Source organism: Macaca mulatta, chromosome 2 (genome assembly GCF_049350105.2).
Source record: "Macaca mulatta isolate MMU2019108-1 chromosome 2, T2T-MMU8v2.0, whole genome shotgun sequence".
NCBI lineage: Eukaryota > Metazoa > Chordata > Mammalia > Primates > Cercopithecidae > Macaca > Macaca mulatta.
In genome coordinates, this window is record NC_133407.1 from 148,910,208 (window position 1) to 148,929,901 (window position 19,694).

At 42.4% G+C, this 19,694-nt stretch overlaps 1 protein-coding gene across 30 annotated transcripts in view; it reads left to right on the forward strand.

Annotated features, from left to right (window-relative positions):
• Nucleotides 1–19,694, forward strand: part of FANCD2 (FA complementation group D2) — a 77,130-nt gene that overhangs the window by 41,273 nt on the left and 16,163 nt on the right. For 25 of the 30 annotated variants that reach the window (XM_028844430.2, XM_077993420.1, XM_077993401.1 and 22 more), the window contains 12 exons: nucleotides 410–529; nucleotides 967–1,040; nucleotides 1,346–1,492; nucleotides 2,314–2,414; nucleotides 2,783–2,898; nucleotides 4,134–4,242; nucleotides 7,793–7,903; nucleotides 8,169–8,278; nucleotides 9,436–9,579; nucleotides 12,724–12,840; nucleotides 16,276–16,404; nucleotides 16,522–16,640. In XM_028844430.2, coding sequence (XP_028700263.2) covers nucleotides 410–529; nucleotides 967–1,040; nucleotides 1,346–1,492; nucleotides 2,314–2,414; nucleotides 2,783–2,898; nucleotides 4,134–4,242; nucleotides 7,793–7,903; nucleotides 8,169–8,278; nucleotides 9,436–9,579; nucleotides 12,724–12,840; nucleotides 16,276–16,404; nucleotides 16,522–16,640 — 1,397 coding nt within the window. The remainder of the gene's footprint in view (nucleotides 1–409; nucleotides 530–966; nucleotides 1,041–1,345; nucleotides 1,493–2,313; nucleotides 2,415–2,782; nucleotides 2,899–4,133; nucleotides 4,243–7,792; nucleotides 7,904–8,168; nucleotides 8,279–9,435; nucleotides 9,580–12,723; nucleotides 12,841–16,275; nucleotides 16,405–16,521; nucleotides 16,641–19,694) is intronic. The other 5 variants (XM_077993406.1, XM_077993403.1, XM_028844431.2 and 2 more) reach the window with 1 other exon arrangement.

Genomic DNA, 19,694 nt, shown 5'->3' on the forward strand with positions numbered 1-19,694 from the left:
CTGGGATCACGCTACTATACTCCAGCCTAGATGACAGAGCAAGACTCCGTCTCAAAAGAAAAAAAGAAAAAGCTAGTTGAGAGAGAAAACCGAGAGCCTTGCCTGTAAAGCAATACATTTTTATTTCATTCTTTAGGCAGAGGTATTCCTTAAGGGTTTCTTAGCATGGAAATGGCAAAATCAAAGCTTTGCTTTAGAAAAATTAATCTGGCTGCAGTGTCTGACAGATTGCAAAAGGGATGATATCAGAAAGAGACAAACAGGTCAGAACATTCAGGAAAACTTCAAGTGAGAAGTAGAGCTTTGCCAGTAAAATCAGAAAGTGAAAAAAACAGTCTTGAATGGGGCGAATGGAGTTTGGGAAGGATTGGCAGCCCAAGGTTTAAACCATTCTTCCTCTTTGCTCCAGGTGACCTCCTTGTTGCAGTTGGTTCATTCCTGCAGTGAGCAGTCTCCTCAGGCCTCTGCACTTTACTATGATGAATTTGCCAACCTGATCCAACAAGAAAAGCTGGATCCAAAAGCCCTGGTAAAGCCAATTGTCTTTTCTTAAAGCAATAAAGCATGAGAGCTGCTTTACTACACTCTTCAGGTCTTTCTGTTGCAGTGTGAAAATAGATCATCCTGTGACCTCTCCTAAATTCTAACTGCGAAAGGCTTTTCTGCCCTACCCTGTCTCAGGGCTCTTCTCTGAGGCTTCCTTCACTTAATAACAATAGTAAAGAAGAGATTGACTTTGTTAATGATGATGGCTACTATCTGTCTGAGAGCCCTATTCTATGCTAGGCCTTGTGCTAAGTGCTTTTTATGCACTCTCTCTTTTCTACTTCACAAAAATGAGATATTTATTATTACTTTCTTTTTAGAAATGAGAGAACTGAGACTTAGAAAGGTTAAGAGTAATTTATCTAGGGCTTACAGCAAGTACACCCTGCAATGCCCTTTTTGTTTGTTTGCTTCCTGAAGGAACGTGTTGGGCATACCATCTGCATTGATTTCCAGGATGCCTTCGTAGTGGACTCCTGTGTTGTTCCGGAAGGGTAGGTATTGTTTACCTGCTGGCTTGGTTGTACTGGTGAAGTTACATCAATTCTGTCAGTAGCTGATACAAACTTCAGAATACCCTTGACCTCAGCCACAGCTGCCCAGTCCCACAGCTTCTTTCCTGCCAACCCCAGCACCCCTGCACCCTTAGCTCCAAAATTCCTAAAAGTTTCACTGTTTGTTCTTCTATTTCTAATTTCTCCCCATGATGTTGTATTTGAAATTGGTTTGCTCTAGTGGTTTTCCCTGTAGCCTTGCGTATTCCTGAGCTGCAGCATCAGATTCTGGTTTTTCTCCGCAGTGACTTTCCATTTCCTGTGAAAGCGCTGTACGGACTGGAAGAACACAACACTCAGGATGGGATCGCCATCAACCTCCTGCCGCTGCTGTTTTCTCAGGACTTTGCAAAAGATGGGGTTCCGGTGACTCCACAGGAATCAGGCCAAAAGTCAGTATAGTTTTTCTTTTCTAAACCTGTTAGTGTTTTGAATGTTCATGGGGAATTCCACAGTTCTTGGTGGGGAACTTGAGTCAAAAAAGTTTCTCTCAGGACAAATGGTATTTGGAGAGCTTAGGGAGGATGCGGCAGATTCCTTGGTTTTTCTTGGACCCTTGGCTTGAGATTTATATTGCCTTGTGTGAGCCAACAGATATTCTGAGATTACCTTCTTTTCTGTATCTTATTCTTTCCCTCCCTTGAACATTCTGTGCTACCTCTGCCTCTCTTACATTCTCTTTCTATCTTATTTCTGGTTCTCCTAACACATGGACTTTCATTCCTCATACCTCTGCCTTCCTATGATTCAGCTCATTATATTTATTTTCTTAATGGAGCATCCATTAAGTTCCTTGCCATTTATTCTTAAAAGTAGACACTTGTTTTGAGGAAAATTCTTAAAAAGTTGGTAGCCGGGCATGGTGGTTCATGCCTGTAATCCCAGCACTTTGGGAGGCTGAGGCGGGTGGATCACTTGAGGCCAGGAGTTCGAGACCAGCCTGGCCAACATGGTGAAACACCGTTTCTACTAAAAATACAAAAATCAGTCGGACAGTGTGGTGTGCGCCTATAATCCCAGCTACTCAGGAGGCCGAGGCAGGAGAATTGCTTGAACCTGGGAGGCAGAGGTTTCAGTGAGCTGAGATCACACCACTGCACTCCAGCCTGGATGACAGAGCAAGACTCTGTCTCAAAAAAAAAGTTGTGCTTCCTATGTAGGTAGAGTCATATACCTATTAAGTGTGGTCTAGAAATTTATTTTTCCTTCTCAGATTGGTGTCGCCACTGTGCCTGGCTCCCTATTTCCGATTACTGAGACTTTGTGTGGAGAGACAGCATAACGGAAACTTGGAGGAGATTGATGGTCTACTAGGTATAGGATGAAGTCATCAGATCCTTTCTTCTTTGTACTCTTTCTTTGGTAAACTTAGGGAAAGGGCATATCAGTACATGGTATATGTGGGAAGGAATAATTTTTTAACCTTAACAGAGTAGTTTAGCATTGGAATTCCAAAGACAAAATAGTGCATACAGAATCCCATTATGTTAACAAATCAATTGTTACAAAAACTTTCTAATTATATTTGTTGATTGCCATATGATATGCAAATATTTTAAATCTTGGCCTTCAAATATGAGTTAAAGGGGAAAGTAAATAGCAAGCAGAGCTAGCTCCAGAGGCAACCTCCAGGTTTTATTGGCTTGCACTAAAGGTAGTTGGAAATGTTTGTTCTCTCTCAGATTGTCCTATATTCCTAACTGACCTGGAGCCTGGAGAGAAGCTGGAGTCCATGTCTGCTAAAGAGCGTGCATTCATGTGTTCTCTCCTATTTCTTACTCTCAACTGGTTCCGAGAGGTAAGCAGAGTTAATAGGATGTTTCACTTATTGTCCGCAATTTTTCTCAAAACTATTTTCTTAGTTCTCGCAAGATTCCCTAGAAGTCTTCACCAAGCACTAACCCCCTTGTGCTTCTCTAGCTGTTATATCCCACCACTCTCCAATTATATGATCCTCCTTATGTAGCCAAATCAGAATACTTAGAATTCACTTCACATTGCCCACGTTTTATTTCCTCCAAGCTGCCTTCTGCCTAGAATGACCTTCTCACTTTCTTCACTGTAGAACTGCTGTCCATCCTAGCACAGGCATATGCCTATGGTTTTGATTCAGTGAGTGGTGGTAGTTTCCCTCCCATTAGAACATGTTTGTGTTTAGTGATAATGACAATGATGACAACACCTTATGTCTCTATCTCACTGACTTCCTCTCACATGTTATTTCAGGAATGTTTATGCACTTGAATGAGCTTATTTGATTACCACATCTCTATTGTGATATGGGCAGGAATACTATTGTCCTCATTTTACACAAATGAATTTCAAGTATAGGGAGTTCAAAGTCATTAAAAATTTTTAAGTACTTACACTGTACCAAGTGCTGGACTCATTTCTTTATGAAGAAAATCTTAGAAAGGTTAAAGACTCAGCCAAGGTCACACAGTAAGGAGCAGAATAGAACTTGTTTCACCAAATTATGTGCTCTCTGGCTATTCCAGCTTGTAACATAACTAGTAATAAGTAAAACTAGGGTCACAAGCCTAATCTCCTTCACTTTTTGTTTTTTTGAGATGGAGTCTTGCTGTGTCACCCTGGCTGGAGTGCAGTGGCTCAATTTCGGCTCACCGCAACCTCCGCTTCCCAGGTTCAGGCAATTCTCCTGCCTCAGCCTCCCTAGTAGCTGGGATTACAGACATGTGCCACCATGCCCAGCTAATTTTTGTATTTTTGGTAGAGATGGGCTTTCACCATGTTGGCCAGACTGGTCTCGAACTCCTGGCCTCAAGTGATCCTCCTGCCTTGGCCTCCCAAAGTGCTGGGATTATAGATGTGAGCCACTGCGCCTGGCTGAATCTCCTATATTTTGGCCCAGAAATTTTTTTTCTCTATACCACCTTGCTGAGGACAGTTCTATTACAGACTAAACTCAAAGATCCTGCTTTTCATAGACATCTCTCAGCTCTGGATAAATAATACAAACAAGGTTAAAATCTGAACATTTGGAAGTATGACAGTGTAATTTGTACTTTGCAGATTGTGAATGCCTTCTGCCAGGAAACGTCACCTGAGATGAAGGGGAAGGTGCTCACCCGATTAAAGCACATTGTAGAACTGCAAATAATCCTGGAAAAGTACTTGGCAGGTAAGGGACATGTCCTATACTGGTAGTCCTACTAGGCCAGTAGTGAGGCAATAAAGCGCTTAGCTTTCCCTGATACCAAAACCAGACAAAGACACATCAAAAAAGAAACCTCAGCTGGGTGTGGTGGCTCATGCCTGTGATCCCAGCACTTTGGGAGGCCAAGACGGGCAGATCATGAGGTCAGGAGATCGAGACCATCCTCACTAACACAGTGAAACCCTGTCTCTACTGAAAATACAAAAAAAATTAGCCGGGCATAGTGATGGGCACCTGTAGTCCCAGCTACTTGGGAGGCTGCGGCAGGAGAATGGTGTGAATCCAGGAGGCGGAGCTTGCAGTGAGCCAAGATCGCGCCACTGCACTCTAGCTTGGGTGACTGAGTGAGACTCCTCAAAAAAAAAAAAAAAGAAAGAAAAGAAACCTCAGGCCAATACACCTGATGAATGTTGATACAAAAATCCTAACAAAATACTAGCAAACCTAATTCAGCAACACATTAAAAATATCGGCCAGGTGCAAGGTGGCTCACGCCTGTAATCCCAGCACTTTGGGAAGCCAAGGCAGGTGGATCACTTGAGGTCAGGAATTTGAGACCAGCCTGGCCAACACGGTGAAACCCTGTCTGTACTAAACATACAAAAATTAGCTGGGCGTGGTTGTGGGCACCTGTAATCCCAGCTACTCGGGAGGCTGAGACAGGAGAATCGCTTGAACCTAGGAGGCGGAGGTTGCAGTGAGCCAAGATTGCGCCACTGCACTCCAGCCTGGGTGACAGAGCAAGACTCCCATCTCAAAAACAAACAAAAAAAAGATCATTCATCATGGCCAAATGGGATGATTTATCCCAGGGATGCAAGGATTGTTCAACATACATAAATCAATGTGATACATCCTATCAACAGAATGAAGGACAAAAGCCACCTGATATTTAACTTGATGCTTAAAAAAATTTTTTTAAATTCAACTTCCTTTCATCATAAAAAAAGTCCCTCAGAAAACTGGGTATAGACCCATAGCTACTATTAAACTGAACAGGGAAAAACTGAAAGCCTTTCTTCTAAGATCTGGAACAAGACAAGGATACCCACTTATATAATACCACTATTATACAATACAGTATTGGAAGTCCAAGCTAGAACAATTAAGAGAAAGAAAGGAAGGGCATCCAAATTATAAAGGAAAATGTTAAATTATACTTGTTTGCAGATATGATCTTATATTTGGAAAAGCCTAAAGACTCCATCAAAAAACTATTAGATAAATTTAGTAAAGTTGCAAGACACAAACTCATCATATAAAAATGAGTAGCATTTCTGTATACCAACAACTAAGAATCTGAAAAATATCAAGAAAGTAATCCATTTACAATAGCTACAAATAAAACAAACAAAAGTTACAAATAAAATAGGAATAAACTTAACCAAAGAAGTGAAAGAGCACTACAATGAGAACTATGAAACATTGATGCAAGAAATTGAAGAGCAAATAAAAAAAGGAAAAATACTTCATGTTCATGGATCGGAAGAATTAATAGTGTTAAAATTTCCATACTACCCAACACAATCTGTAGATTCAAGGTAATCCCTATCAAAATACCAATGAGATTCTTCACAGAAATAGAAAAAAAAAAATCCTAAAATTTATAGAGAACCACTGAAGACCCAGAATAGCCAAAGCTGTCCTGAGTAAAATGAATGAAACTGGAGGAATCACATTACCTGACTTCAAATTATACTACAGAGCTATAGTAACCAAAACAGCATGGTGCTGGCATAAAAACAGATGCATACACCAGTGGAACAGAAGAGAGCCCAGAAATAAATCCATATACCTACAATGAACTCATTCTAAGCAAAGGTGCCAAGAATATACATTGGGGAAGGACATGTCTTCAATAAATGGTGTTGGGAAAACTGGACATCCATATGCAGAAGAATGAAACTAGACCCCTATCTCTTGCCATATAGAAAAAACGGATTGTAGACTTAAATCTAAGACTTCAAATTATGAAACTACTAGCAACAACAATAACAAAAAACATTCAGAAAACTCTTCAGGACATTAGAGTGGGCAAAGATTTCTTGAGGAATACCGTACAAACACAGGCAACCAAAGCAAAAATGGACAAATTGGATCACATTAAGTTAAAAAGTTAAGTTCCTTTCCTCTGTATAGCAAAGGAAACACCAAAGTGAAGACACAGCCCACAGAAGGGGAGAAAATATTTGTAAACTATGTACTGACAAGGGATTAATAACTAGAATATATAAAGATAGGAAAAAAATTTATTCGGATTGAAAAATGGGTAAAAGGTCTGAATAGACATTCCTCAAAACAAGACATAGAAATGGTGGATATATGAAAAGGTGCTAAACATCACTGAGCATCAGAGAAATGCAAATCAAAACTGCCATGAGATATCATCTCACTCTAGTTAAGATGGCTTTTATCCAAAAGACAGGCAATAACAAATGCTGGTGAGAATATGGAGAAAAGAGAACCTTTGTACGCTGTTGGGAATGTAAATTAGTACAAGCACTATGGAAAACAGTTTGGAGTTTCCTCAAAAAACTAAAAATAGAATCACTATATGATCCAGGAATGCCACTGATAGGTGTATACGCAAAAGAAAGGAAATCAGTATACCAAGGAGATACCTGCACTCCCATGTTTATTGCAGTGCTAGTCACAATAGTCAAGATTTGGAAGCAACCTAAGTGTCCATCTGTGGGTGAATGGATAAAATGTGGTACATTACACAATGGAGTACTATTCAGCCATAAAAAACAATGAGATCCTGTTGTTTGCAATAATACAGATGGAACTGGAGGACATTATGTTAAGTGAAATAGGCCAGGCACAACATATTTTCACATATTTGTGGGAGCTGAAAATTAAAATAATTTGACTCATGGAGATAGAGTAGAAGGATGGTTACCAGAGGCTGGGGAGGGTAATGGTGGTTGGGGGACTAGGAAAAATGGTAGGGTGGTTAATAGGTTCAAAAATATAGTTAGATAGAATGAATAAGATCCTTACTACAACCTCTGCCTCCTGGGTTCAGGCAGTTCTCCTGCTTCAACCTCCCGAGTAGCTGCTATTACAGGCACCTGCCAGCACACCCGGCTCATTTTTGTAGTTTTGGTAGAGACAGGGTTACACCATGTTGGCCAGACTGGTGTCAAACTCCTGACCTCAGGTGATCCACCCGCCTTGGCCTCCCAAAGTGCTTGGGATTACAGGCGTGAGCCACCTGCCTGGCCACCATTTAGATTTTAAATGTTTGTTTTAGTTTTTATCTGTTTGTTAGTTATATATCATTATTTAAAGTTGTTTTATGATAATTGATCATAATATGATATTTCTGTGTTATCTCTGGCCATTTTGCTATGCCAAAACAATGTCAGATGACTTGAATATGTCTTATAAGCATTCAGCCACACTTGGTAATTTTGGAAACTAGTTTTTAGCCAATGGAGTGACTGAATTTCAAGTCTAATGGTGGCGTGTAATTGGTACTCATTGAGTTTCAACCTGCTCTTTGTTTCAGTCACCCCAGACTATATCCCTCCTCTTGGAAACTTTGACGTGGAAACTTTAGATATAACACCTCATACTGTTACTGCTATTTCAGCAAAAATCAGAAAGAAAGGAAAAATAGGTAAGTATGTTCTTTTCCTCGTCTTCTGTTTCTAAATGAGCTGCGTTGAATTAACCTAAAAGTTATGTGTATCATGGCATAAATAATTGGAGCAATTGTATAACTGAACCCTTTGTTAGATTTATAAATACACTGTAATTTAGGGTTATAAAATTACCTCTTCTACCTCTAGGCAGTTCCCAACAGGTTGTTTTCTGAGGGCAATGATATTTGGCTGACATGATTATTAATTACTTGAGTCATTTTTCTCTTTTTAATATAAAAGAAAGGAAACAAAAAGCAGATGGTAGCAAGACATCCTCCTCTGACACAATTTCAGAAGAGAAAAATTCAGAATGTGACCCTACACCATCTCATAGAGGCCAGCTGAACAAGGTATTGGAATGATGGGTATCCATGAAGGTTTGTGACATCCAAATGAGAGTAACAGAACCCCAACTTTATTCTCTGCATTTTACAAAGAAAAAGAAAATTAGGAAACAGCAAGCCAAAACTCTCTTAGGCCTTGGAGTAATCTCCTTAGTAGCAAAGTTCAGATTAGACTGTAGGTCCTTATTCCTGCCACACACTGTTGACTGTTTTTTCTAATTATTTTCTTGACTGTTTTAGTCCCTTTTTTGTACCCCAGCAATACGTTGAATTCTCTCTTGAGGTACTTGATTATCATTAGTTCCCTTTTACTTTACATTTGTACTGTTCGCAGAATGAGTTTCATGTGTTTGAAATTGCCTGGACCACATGGATCCCAATTATTTCTGTTTATCAGCTACCATTTATTGTATATTAGGTATAGTTTCTCTAAGAGCCCAAGTTTAATATTAATACCACATTTAATGAATAAGGAAACTAAGACCCAGGGAAGACAAGTGCCCAAAGTCACACAGTTAATAAATGCTGGAGCTAGGATTTGAAGCCAGACCATTCTGGCCCCTAAGCTCACAGGTTTTTTTTCTTTTTTTTTTTTTTCTGAGATGGAGTCTCGCACTGTCACCCAGGCTGGAGTGCAGTGGTGCCATCTCGGCTCACTGCAACCTCCACCTCCTGGGTTCAAGTGATTCTCCTACCTCAGCCTCCCGAGTAGCTGGGACTACAGGCATACACCACCACACCCAGCTAATTTTTATACTTTTAGTAGAGACGGGGTTTCACCATCTTGGCCAGGCTGGTCTCAAACTCCTGACCTCGTGATCCACCCGCCTCAGCCTCCCAAAGTGCTGGGATTACAGGCATGAACCACCATGCCCGGCCAGCTCACAGTTTTCTACATTAGACCTAAATGCCTTGATTTGCCTAATAGATCATCCCTAAATAGAAACCAGCTAAGGGTCTTGATGTGTGACTTGTATCCCCATCTTAAATTAGGTGCTCTGTCTTGGGAATATTTAGGGACTTTTGCTAGAGAAATGTGTTATTATAATAAAAATGTAATTTTTTGCATTAAATAAATGCATATTTGCACTTTGAAGTTTTATTAAAATTTGATTAATATAGAAGATTTATTTATTCTCTTTGTTGCCGTGACTTCCCCATAGGAGTTCACAGGGAAGGAAGAAAAGACATCATTGTTACTACATAATTACCATGCTTTTTTCCGAGAGCTGGACATTGAGGTCTTCTCTATTCTACATTGTGGACTTGTGACCAAGTTCATCTTAGATACTGAAATGCACACTGAAGTAAGTGACAGGCTAGGATCTCAGAATTTAATCTTCTTTCAGAAAGTTCCTCAGGTCTATTCTTATTTCACAAAGAACACTGTGACCCTGAGGAGAGAAGTTAGACTGACTGTATAAGCCTTTATATGTGAAAGTAATGATGAATAATCATCCTTATCATATTGGTGTTTGTAAGTCATAAGGATTTTAAAAATGTGTCAGACATAAAATATGCCAATGATGTGATCCTTACGTTTAGGTTACTACTACTACTACTACTACTATTACTACTACTATTACTATTACTACTACTACTACTACTACTACTGCTAGTAAGCTACTTAGATTATTTTTGTAGAGGAGCACTTTTCTGGTTCTTAGAGGTCATTGCCCTTTTCACTTTTTCACATTTGTTCAGCACCCGACAGATGCTTACTGAGTCCTATTTTGTGTTTGCCACTAATCAAGGTACTTGCATTTCAGTAGTACATAGAGCATGATGCTTGCCTTCAAATAGCTTCTAATCTAATCGAAGAAGTGGAAATAGCTAGCAGTACCATAGCTTTATTATTATTAATTTTTTTAATAGTTCAGACAGTGAGGTCCACATTGAAAAAAACCAGGGACACTTAGTCTACAAGTCCCCAAGGCAAACAGTCAAATACAGCCTCCTTTCTCAGCTACAGTAAAGAAACCACCAAGGCTAGACTTAAAATTGAACCCATATTCCTTAGGGCCTGTTTTAATTGCTTTTGTAAAATAATGAGGCAGCCCATCTCATCCCAAATAAGACTGTTTCTCCACTCCTCCACAGGCAGAACCTCTCACTTCTTTTTTTTTTTTTTTTTTTTTTTTTTTGAGACGGAGTCTCGCTCTGTGGCCCAGGCTGAAGTGAAGTGGCGCGATCTCCATTCACTGCAAGCTCTGCCTCCTGGGTTCACGCCATTCTGCTGCCACTTCAGCCTCCTGAATAGCTGGGACTACAGGCGCCCGCCACCTTGCCCAGCTAATTTTTTGTATTTTTAGTAGAGACGGGGTTTCACTGTTGTTAGCTAGGATGGTCTCGATCTCCTGACCTTGTGATCCGCCCACCTTGGCCTCTGAAAGTGCTGGGATTACAGATGTGAGCCACTGTACCCAGCCATATATATTTTTTTTTATCTTTCTACATCATCTCACCCTTAGGAGATTCCACATAAATGTGTATTGAGTGAGCAGTTTGCAATGAGACTGTATTTCACCCATTCTGCTTCTGGCAGTGTAATGTAGTTATTACACTGGGATCACTCTGGGATCCTGCCCAGAGTTAATAGTAGCAAAACATTAGAGGAAGAGAAGTATGAAAGGATTATTTAATGAACAGACAAAAGTGAAATTCCCTTGAATTAGTCTTTTTTTTTCTTTCCAAACTCTGCGTGTGGCATTCAAAGTCATTTTTTAAATCACAGGATATTTAGGAAATGCATCTTGGATCCACAACTGGAAAGGTATACAGAGGAATTTATAGAGAAAAAGTATGTCTTCTAAACTATACTGTCTTGAATTCTTATTTTACTATTCAGAATATTTATTTTGGACATGCTTGACTTTATTATATGACAGAGCATAATAGCTATCCTTTATATGAGATGGGTGCAATTTCCTCCTTTGCCTCTTTTCTTTTTAGAGACAGAGTCTTGCTCTGTCACCCAGGCTAAAGTGCAGTGGCAAGATCATAGCTCACTGCAACCTTGAACTCCTGGATTCAAGGATCAAGTGATTCTCCCACCTTAGCCTTCCAAGTATCTAGGGCCACTGGCATGCCCAACTACACCCAGCTAGTTTTTTTGTTTGTTTGTTGGAGACGGAGTCTTGCTCTGTCCATCAGGCTGGAGTACAGTGGCAGGATCTTGGCTCACTGCAGCCTCTTCCTCCTGAGCTCAAGCGATTCTCCTGCCTCAGCCTCCCAAGTATCTGCGATTACAGATGCCCACCACCACATTGGCTAATTTTTGTATTTTTAATAGAGAGGGGATTTCACCATATTGGCCAGGCTGGTCTCAGACTCCTGACCTCAAATGATCTGCCCGCCTTGACCTCCCAAAGTACTGGGAGTTTGAGACCAGCCTAGGTAACACAGTGAGACCTGTCTCTACAAAAAGTAAAAAAAAAAAAAAAAAAAATAGCCAAGCGTGGTGACGCACACCTGTGATCCCAGCTACCTGGGCAGCTGAGGTGGGACCATCACTTGAGTCCAGGAGGTTGAGGCTGCAGTGAGCTGTGAACACAATATTGCACTCCAGCCTGAGCAACAGAGCAAGACCCTGTCTCAAAAATAAGTAAATAAATAAATAAAAGTCAAATTATTTACCCGGCCAGGCGCGGTGGCTCACACCTCTAATCACAGCACTTTGGGAGACCGAGACAGGTGTATCACCTGAGGTCAAGAGTTTGAGACCAACCTGGCCAACGTGATGAAACACGTCTGTACTAAAAATACAAAAATTAGTCAGGCTGGTGGTGGGCACCTGTAATCCCAGCTGCTTGGGAGGCTGAGGCAGGAGAATTGCTTGAACCTGGGATGCAGAGCTTGTAGTGAGCCAAGATCATGCCACTGCCCTCCAGTCTGGGAGACAGAACAAGACTCTGTCTCAAAAAAAAATTTTTTTTTCACCCATTGGGAAGTATTAACATGAAATAGCCAGGTGTGGTGGCTCATGCCTGTCCATAATCCCAATACCTTGAGAGGCCAAGGCAGGAGGTTTGCTTGAGCCCAGGAGTTTGAAACCAGCCTGAGCAACAAAGTGAGACCCCATCTGTATAAAAAAAATTTGAAAATTAGCTGAGCCCAGGTGTGCTGGTTCATACCTGTAATTCTGGCACACTGGGAGGCCAAGGCAGAAGGATCATCTGAGCCCAGGAGTTTGAGACCAGCTCGGGCAATATAGTGAGACCTCATTTCTTATTAATTAAAAAAAAAAAAAGATGTAGCTGGGCATGGTTGCGTGTGCCTGTAGTCCCAGCTACTCAGGAGGCTGAGATGGGAGGATAACTTGGGCCCAGGAGTTCAAGGCTGGAATGGCTATGATCTTGCCACTGCACATTTACGAAAAAGAAAGAAATAAAAAAAATTATCATGAAATGACTAGGACATTCTTGGAACTAATCCTTTCCTCCATGTGACAGGCGACAGAAGTTGTGCAACTTGGGCCCCCTGAGCTACTTTTCTTGCTAGAAGATCTCTCCCAGAAGCTGGAGAGTATGCTGACACCTCCTATTGCCAGGAGAGTCCCCTTTTTCAAGGTTAGTATAGGCAGAAGCAGATGACTTGGGCTTAGTGGATTTGGGAACAAAGGAGGTATTAGTGATGAAAAAGTTGTCACTTTCTCTGGCTTTGTGTTTGGGTCACTGTGTAGCATGGGTGCAGCCGTATTGCCAGACAGTATTCATCTTGCTTTATTTATTTATTTATTTTGAGACAGAGTCTCACTCTGTCACACAGGCTGGAGTGCAGTGAAGTGATCTCAGCTCACTGCAAGCTCCGCCTCCCGGGTTCATGCCATTCTCCTGCCTCAGCCTCCCAAGTATCTGGGACTACAGACACCCACCACCACGCCTGGCTAATTTTTTTAGTAGAGACGGGGTTTCACCATTTTAGCCAGGAGGGTCTCAATCTCCTGACTTCATGATCCACCCACCTTGGCCCCCCAAAGTGCTGGGATTACAGGTGTGAGCCACCAACGCCCGGCCTCATCTTGCTTTAAAAAGGAAGTCTGAAAGCTGGGCCCGATGGCTCACGCCTGTAATCCCAGCACTTTGGGAGGCCGAGGAGGGCAGATCACTTGAGTTCAGGAGTTCGAGACCAGCCTGGCCAACATGGTGAAACCCCATCTCTACTAAAAATACAAAAAGAACTAGCAGGCATGGTGGTGCAGCTATATAGTCCCAGCTACTTGGCAGGCTGAGGCATGGGGAGGCGGAGGTTGCAGTGAGCTGAGATTGCACTACCGCACTCCAGTCCGGGCGACAGATTTTGTCTCAAACAAACAAAAAGTCTACCTGTGCAGTGGCTCACACCTGTAATCCCAGCACATTAGAAGGCCGAGGCAGGTGGATCACCTGAGGTCAGGAGTTTGAGACCAGCCTGGCCAACGTGGCAAGAGCCTGTCTCTACTAAAAATACAAAAATAATTAGCCAGGTATGGTGGCGCATGCTTGTAGTCCCAGGTACTTGGGAGACTGAGGCAGAAGATTTGCTTGACCCCAGGAGGTAGACGCTGCAGTGAGCCAAGATCATGCTACTGCACTCTAGCCTGGGCATTAGAATGAGACTCCGTCTCAGAAATTTAAAAAAAAAAAAAAAAAGGAAGTCTGAAACAGAAAATAGAAAGGCACTTGGAATAAGGAATGTATTTCTTTTTTTGAGACAGTCTCGCTCCGTTGCCCAGTGGCACGATCTCGGCTCACTGCAGCCTCTGCCTCCTGGGTTCAAGCAATTCTCATGCCTCAGCCTCCTGAGTAGCTGGGGACTAGAGGCGCGCACCACCATGCCCAGCTAATTTTTGTATTTTTAGTAGAGAAGGGGTTTTAACATGTTCGTCAGGCTGATCTCAAACTCCTGACCTCATGATCCGCCCACCTCGGCCTCCCAAAGTGCTGGAATTACAGGCGTGAGCATCACGCCCGACCTACGAAGTGTATTTCTAAATGCCCTAAATATTCCTGAATCCTGTTCTTCACTTGAATTTTGGTTTCAACAGCCTCCCAAACTAAGCCCGGGCCCATGCCTCAATGTAGTAGTAAGCTGTCTAGAGCGGCCAGAACTTCAGATGTGTATGTTGTGTACAAACATGCACCTAATATCCGGGGAAGCAGTTGGATGGTGCATATAACAAAATAAGAAAGTCTTGGATATAAGCATTTTAAACATCAATATATCCAGTTTCTTGATTCCTTCTTTTTTTTTTTTTTTTTGAGTTGGAGTTTTCCTCTGTTGCCAGGCTGGAGTGCAGTGACTTGATCTTGGCTCACTGCAACCTCCGCCTCCCAGGTTCAAGCGATTCTCCTGCCTCAGCCTCCCAAGTAGCTGGGACTACAGGCGCACGCCACCATGCCCGGCTAATTTTTTTATTTTTAGTAAAGACGGGGTTTCACCATGTTGGCCAGGATTGTCTCGATCTCTTGACCTCGTAATCCGCCTGCCTCAGCCTCCCGAAGTGCTGGGATTACAGGCGAGAGCCACAGTGCCCAGCAATTCATTCTTCTTTGTATTCACTATTGGCTCTACTTTTTGAGACAAGGCTTTGCTATATTGCCCAGGCTGGAGTGTAGTGGCACAGTCTTGGCTCACTGAAACCTCCACCTCCTGGATTCAAGTAATCCTCCCACCTCAGCCTCCTGAGTAGCTAGGACTATAGGCATGTGCCACCACACTCAGCTAATTTTTGTATTTTTTGTAAATAAGAGTTTCAGCGTGTTGCCCAGGCTTTTACATTTTTTCTTTTTTTTTTTTTTTTTTTTTGAGACGCAGTCTTGCTCTGTCGCCCAGGCTGGAGTGCAGTGGCCGGATCTCAGCTCACTGCAAGCCCCGCCTCCCGGGTTCACGCCATTCTCCTGCCTCAGCCTCCCGAGTAGCTGGGACTACAGGCGCCCGCCACCTCGCCCGGCTAGTTTTTTGTATTTTTTAGTAGAGACGGGGTTTCACCGTGTTAGCCAGGATGGTCTCGATCTTCTGACCTCGTGATCCACCCGTCTCGGCCTACATTTTTTATTTGTTTGTTTTTCAATTATAAGAGGGAGGCAGGGCACAGTGGCTCACGCCTTTAACCCTAACACTTTGGGAGGCCAAGATGGTGGATTGCTTGAGCTCAGGAGTTCGAGACCAGCCTGGGCAATGTGGTTAAACCCCATCTCTACAAAAATTACAAAAACTAGCCATGTTTGTTGGCATGTGCCTGTGGTCTCAGCTACTTGGGAGGCTGAGGTGAGAGGATCACTTGAACCCAGGAATTCAAGGCTGCAGTGAGCTGTGATCGTGCCACTGCACTCCAGCCTGGGTGACAGAGCAGAACCTTGTCTCAAAAAGAAAAAAAAAAAAAGTTATAAGAAGGAGTCTATTGCTCTACATTTGTCAACCTAAATGATTTCTACTTTTTTTTTTTTTTTTTTTTTTTTGAGACAGAGTCTTGCTCTGTCGCCCAGGCTGGGGTGCAGTGGCCGGATCTCAGCTCACTGCAAGCTCTGCCTCCCGGGTTTAGACCATTCTCCTGCCTGAGCCTCCCGAGTAGCTGGGACTACAGGCGCCCGCCACCTCGCCCGGCTAGTTTTTTTTTGTATTTTTTAGTAGAGACGGGGTTTCACCGTGTTAGCCAGGATGGTCTCGATCTCCTGACCTCGTGATCCGCCCGTCTCGGCCTCCCAAAGTGCTGGGATTACAGGCTTGAGCCACCGCGACCGGCCATGATTTCTACTTTTATGTGACCTTTATCTGATTAGTTATGATAGGGCTATATGTCTCAATCAAACACTGTTCCTCCTCTACAAAAGCCAATCTCTCAGTCATTAGAAGATGGAGCAAGATTTTTATCCCTCTGTTAGAATATAGTCTTAGGTGAACAACTCATTTCTCCCATCTGCTCCTACCTGGTGACACAGGTTTGACTTGACTCCATTGCGAACCCTTAGTTTCTGAGAAGCTATCCAGCAATTTCTTCACTCATAACTCTGAATTTATTATAGAACAAAGGAAGCCGGAATATTGGATTCTCACATCTCCAACAGAGATCTGCCCAAGAAATTGTTCATTGTGTTTTTCAACTGGTGACCCCAATGTGTAACCACCTGGAGAACATTCACAACTATTTTCAGGTCAGAAGCCTAGACTTAGAAGCCACTAAGCAAATATGAGGTTTTATTTTTGGCTGAGAAAAAGGAAAATGAGGACAATTACTGAAGCAACTGTCCTAAAATCATTTTTATTTTTAGTGTTTAGCTGCTGAGAATCATGGTGTAGTTGATGGACCAGGAATGAAAGTTCAGGAGTACCACATAATGTCTTCCTGCTATCAAAGGCTGCTGCAGATTTTTCATGGGCTTTTTGCTTGGTAAGTATGTGGGAAGTGTGGAGAGAAATGATTATATACTTGCTTTTACTTAACAGTCACCAAGGCACTGAAATGTAGAAAAGAAAGAAAAGGTTCAAAAACCTTATGTAAATATGGTTCTTTAATTTTGTGGGAGTGTTCTTGTCTGTATTATTTCATTTGATCTTATACCCTCTGAGTCCTTTGGAGTCACTATTGTTAACCATTTGACAAATTAGGTGACTTGCTGAGTCAGAAAAAGACCTAGAGGCTAGGTAAGCTAACATATAACAGATCTGGCCATCTGATCCTCAGTCCAGTTTCCTTTAGCATGCTTTAATTCCAGATTGTTTGGTGACGGGCTGAACACAGTGTGAGCTGGACTATTCCATGATACCTTCATGGAAACAGTGGGACTCGAGGGAACCCCAGAAGGGTACATGGCCTTTAGAGAGATAAAGAAAGGAGGTGGAAGGTACAACATGGACAAAAGTAGAACTAAGGGAGGTGTGCCCCTTAAATACTTTTGTTCATCAGGGACAGACCTTGGGCTCTCTGTTCTCATTATACAAGATTTCTGGTCAATCCTACCCAAGCTTAAATTTAGCCAAAATTTATTTTCTGAGCTATAGGCATTTATATCCAACTGCCTACTCAACACCTCCTTAGATGTGTCATTGACACCTCAGACTCCACATCCAAAATGGAATGTGTCATCCCTAGCACGCTCCTTCAGCTTTGTCTGGCTTAGTACATGGTACCACCAATTGCCTGAACCAGAAACCAGGAGTTATTCTTTGTCCCTCCCTCTGCTCTCCACCGTCTTTTTCCCACATCTGATTGCCAAATCCTGTTGATTTTATTTTCTGTTATAAATAACATCCAGATAGCCATCTGTCCCTGTTTCTCCACTGCTTCCAAACTCCCATTATCTCTCAACCTGGACTGGGCTAGGTTCACACTTGGCCTCTCTCAGTCCATTCTTCACATGGCAGTAAGAGTGATCTTCCTAACATAAACCCAATTTGATCCTATCCCAATTTGGATTTCTGATTGCTCTTAGATTTTTCTTGAGTTAAAACTCTCTTACCTAGCCTCTAGGTCTTTTTCTGACTCCTGCTATTCCATTTATTATATTATACTCTGCCTCTAGCCTCACTGAGTTAATTTCAGCACCCCATATAGCTTTTATGTGGGAGGCTTTGCACATGTTCATTCTCCTGCCAGGACCCCCACTCTTCTTGATCCCCAACTTTTTCTGACTCATCACATCTCTTGAGATCTGGGCTTAAGCATCCATCCTGCCTCTCTAACCCCCAGTTCTCTTCTAACACTCTGGTATCCGTTCGTGATAAAACTTAATTTCATTTTATTATAATTACTTGTTCAGCAGTCTTTCCTGCTAGACTCTGAGCTCCATAAAGGCAGATGTCTGTCATTTTAATATCCTCAGTACTTAAAAGCAGTGCCTGACAAAAAATTTGAACAATTTATCGAGGAGACTTATGGATGGCACGTGTGAAAGGGGCCTGACATTGTGGTTTATGCCTGTAATCCCAACACTTTGGGAGGCCAAAGTGGGTGGATAACTTGAGCTTAGGAGTTCGAGACCAGCCTGGGCAGCACGGCAAAACCCTATCTCTACAAAAAATACAAAAATTATCTGGGCATGGTGGCATGCATCTGTAGTCCCAGCTACTCAGGAGGCTGAGGTGACAGGATGGCTTGAGCCTGTGAGGCAGAGGTTGTAGTGAGCCAAGATTGCAACACCGCACTCCAATCTGGGCAACAGAACCAGACCTTGTCTCAAAAAAAAAAAAAAAAAAAAAAATCTGGGCACAATGGCCCAGCGAAGTTAACACAGAAAATAAACCATCTCTAAAAATTATAAAAACAATAATTAGAATAAATACATGAAAAGATGTTTATTTATTACTTCTTAAGGAAATGCAAATTAAAAGCACGATGAGATAGCACAACACACTCACTAGCATAGCTACATTAAAAAGACTTAGCATGCCAAGTGTTGGTGAGAATGTGGAGCAACGAGCTCTCACATGCTTCTAGGGAGACTTTACAATAGTACATCCATATTGAGAAATAGTTTGGTAGTTTCTTAAAAAGCTAGACGTGTACCTACCATGTGACTCAGCCATTCCGTCTTTAGGTATTTAACCAAGGGAAATGAAAGCATATATCCACCAGGGTCTGATACAGGAATATTTTTAGCAATTTAGCCTGTGGTTTTACATAGTATATTCTGAACTTGTTTCCCATGCTTGTGTGCGTGCGTGCGTGTGTGTGTGTGTGTGTATGTGTGTGACGGAGTCTTACTCTGTCGCCCAGGCTAGAGTGCAGTGGCGCAATCTCGGCTCACTGTAACCTCTGCCACCCAGGTTCACGTGATTCTCCTGCCTCAGCCTCCTGAATAGCTGAGAATACAGGCGACTGCCACCGTGCCCGGCTAATTTTTGTATTTTTAGTAGAGACGGGGTTTCACCATCTTGGCCAGGCTGATCTTGAACTCCTGACCTCATGATCTACCCTCCCAAAGTGCTGGGATTACAGGTGTGAGCCACCACACCCGGCTTTTTTTTTTTTTTCCCCTGAGACAGGGTCTTGCTCTGTTGCCCAGGCTGGAGTGCAGTGACGCAATCGCAGCTCACTGCAACCTCTGCCTTCCAGGCTTATAAATCCTCCCACCTCAGCCTCTCAAGCAGTTGGGACTGCAGGCACGTACCACCATGCCCAGCTAATTTTTGCTTTTTTTTTGTTTGTTTGTTTTTCTTTGGTAGAGACAGGGTTTCTCCATGTTGCCCCCAGGCTGGTCTCGAACCCCTGAGCTCAAGTGATCCACCTGCCTCAGCCTCCCAAAGTGCTGGCATCAGAGGCGTGAGCCACCATACCTGGCCCAAATTCAACATTTTAAATACATGAAGTTTGCTGTACATCAATTATATCTCATTGAAGCTATGGTAGACATAAAACCTGACACCTAATAGGCCCTCAGAATACATTTGTTGAAAAGAAGAATTACTATCACTGGTGGTCGGGAAAATGCTTCTAGAGGAGAAC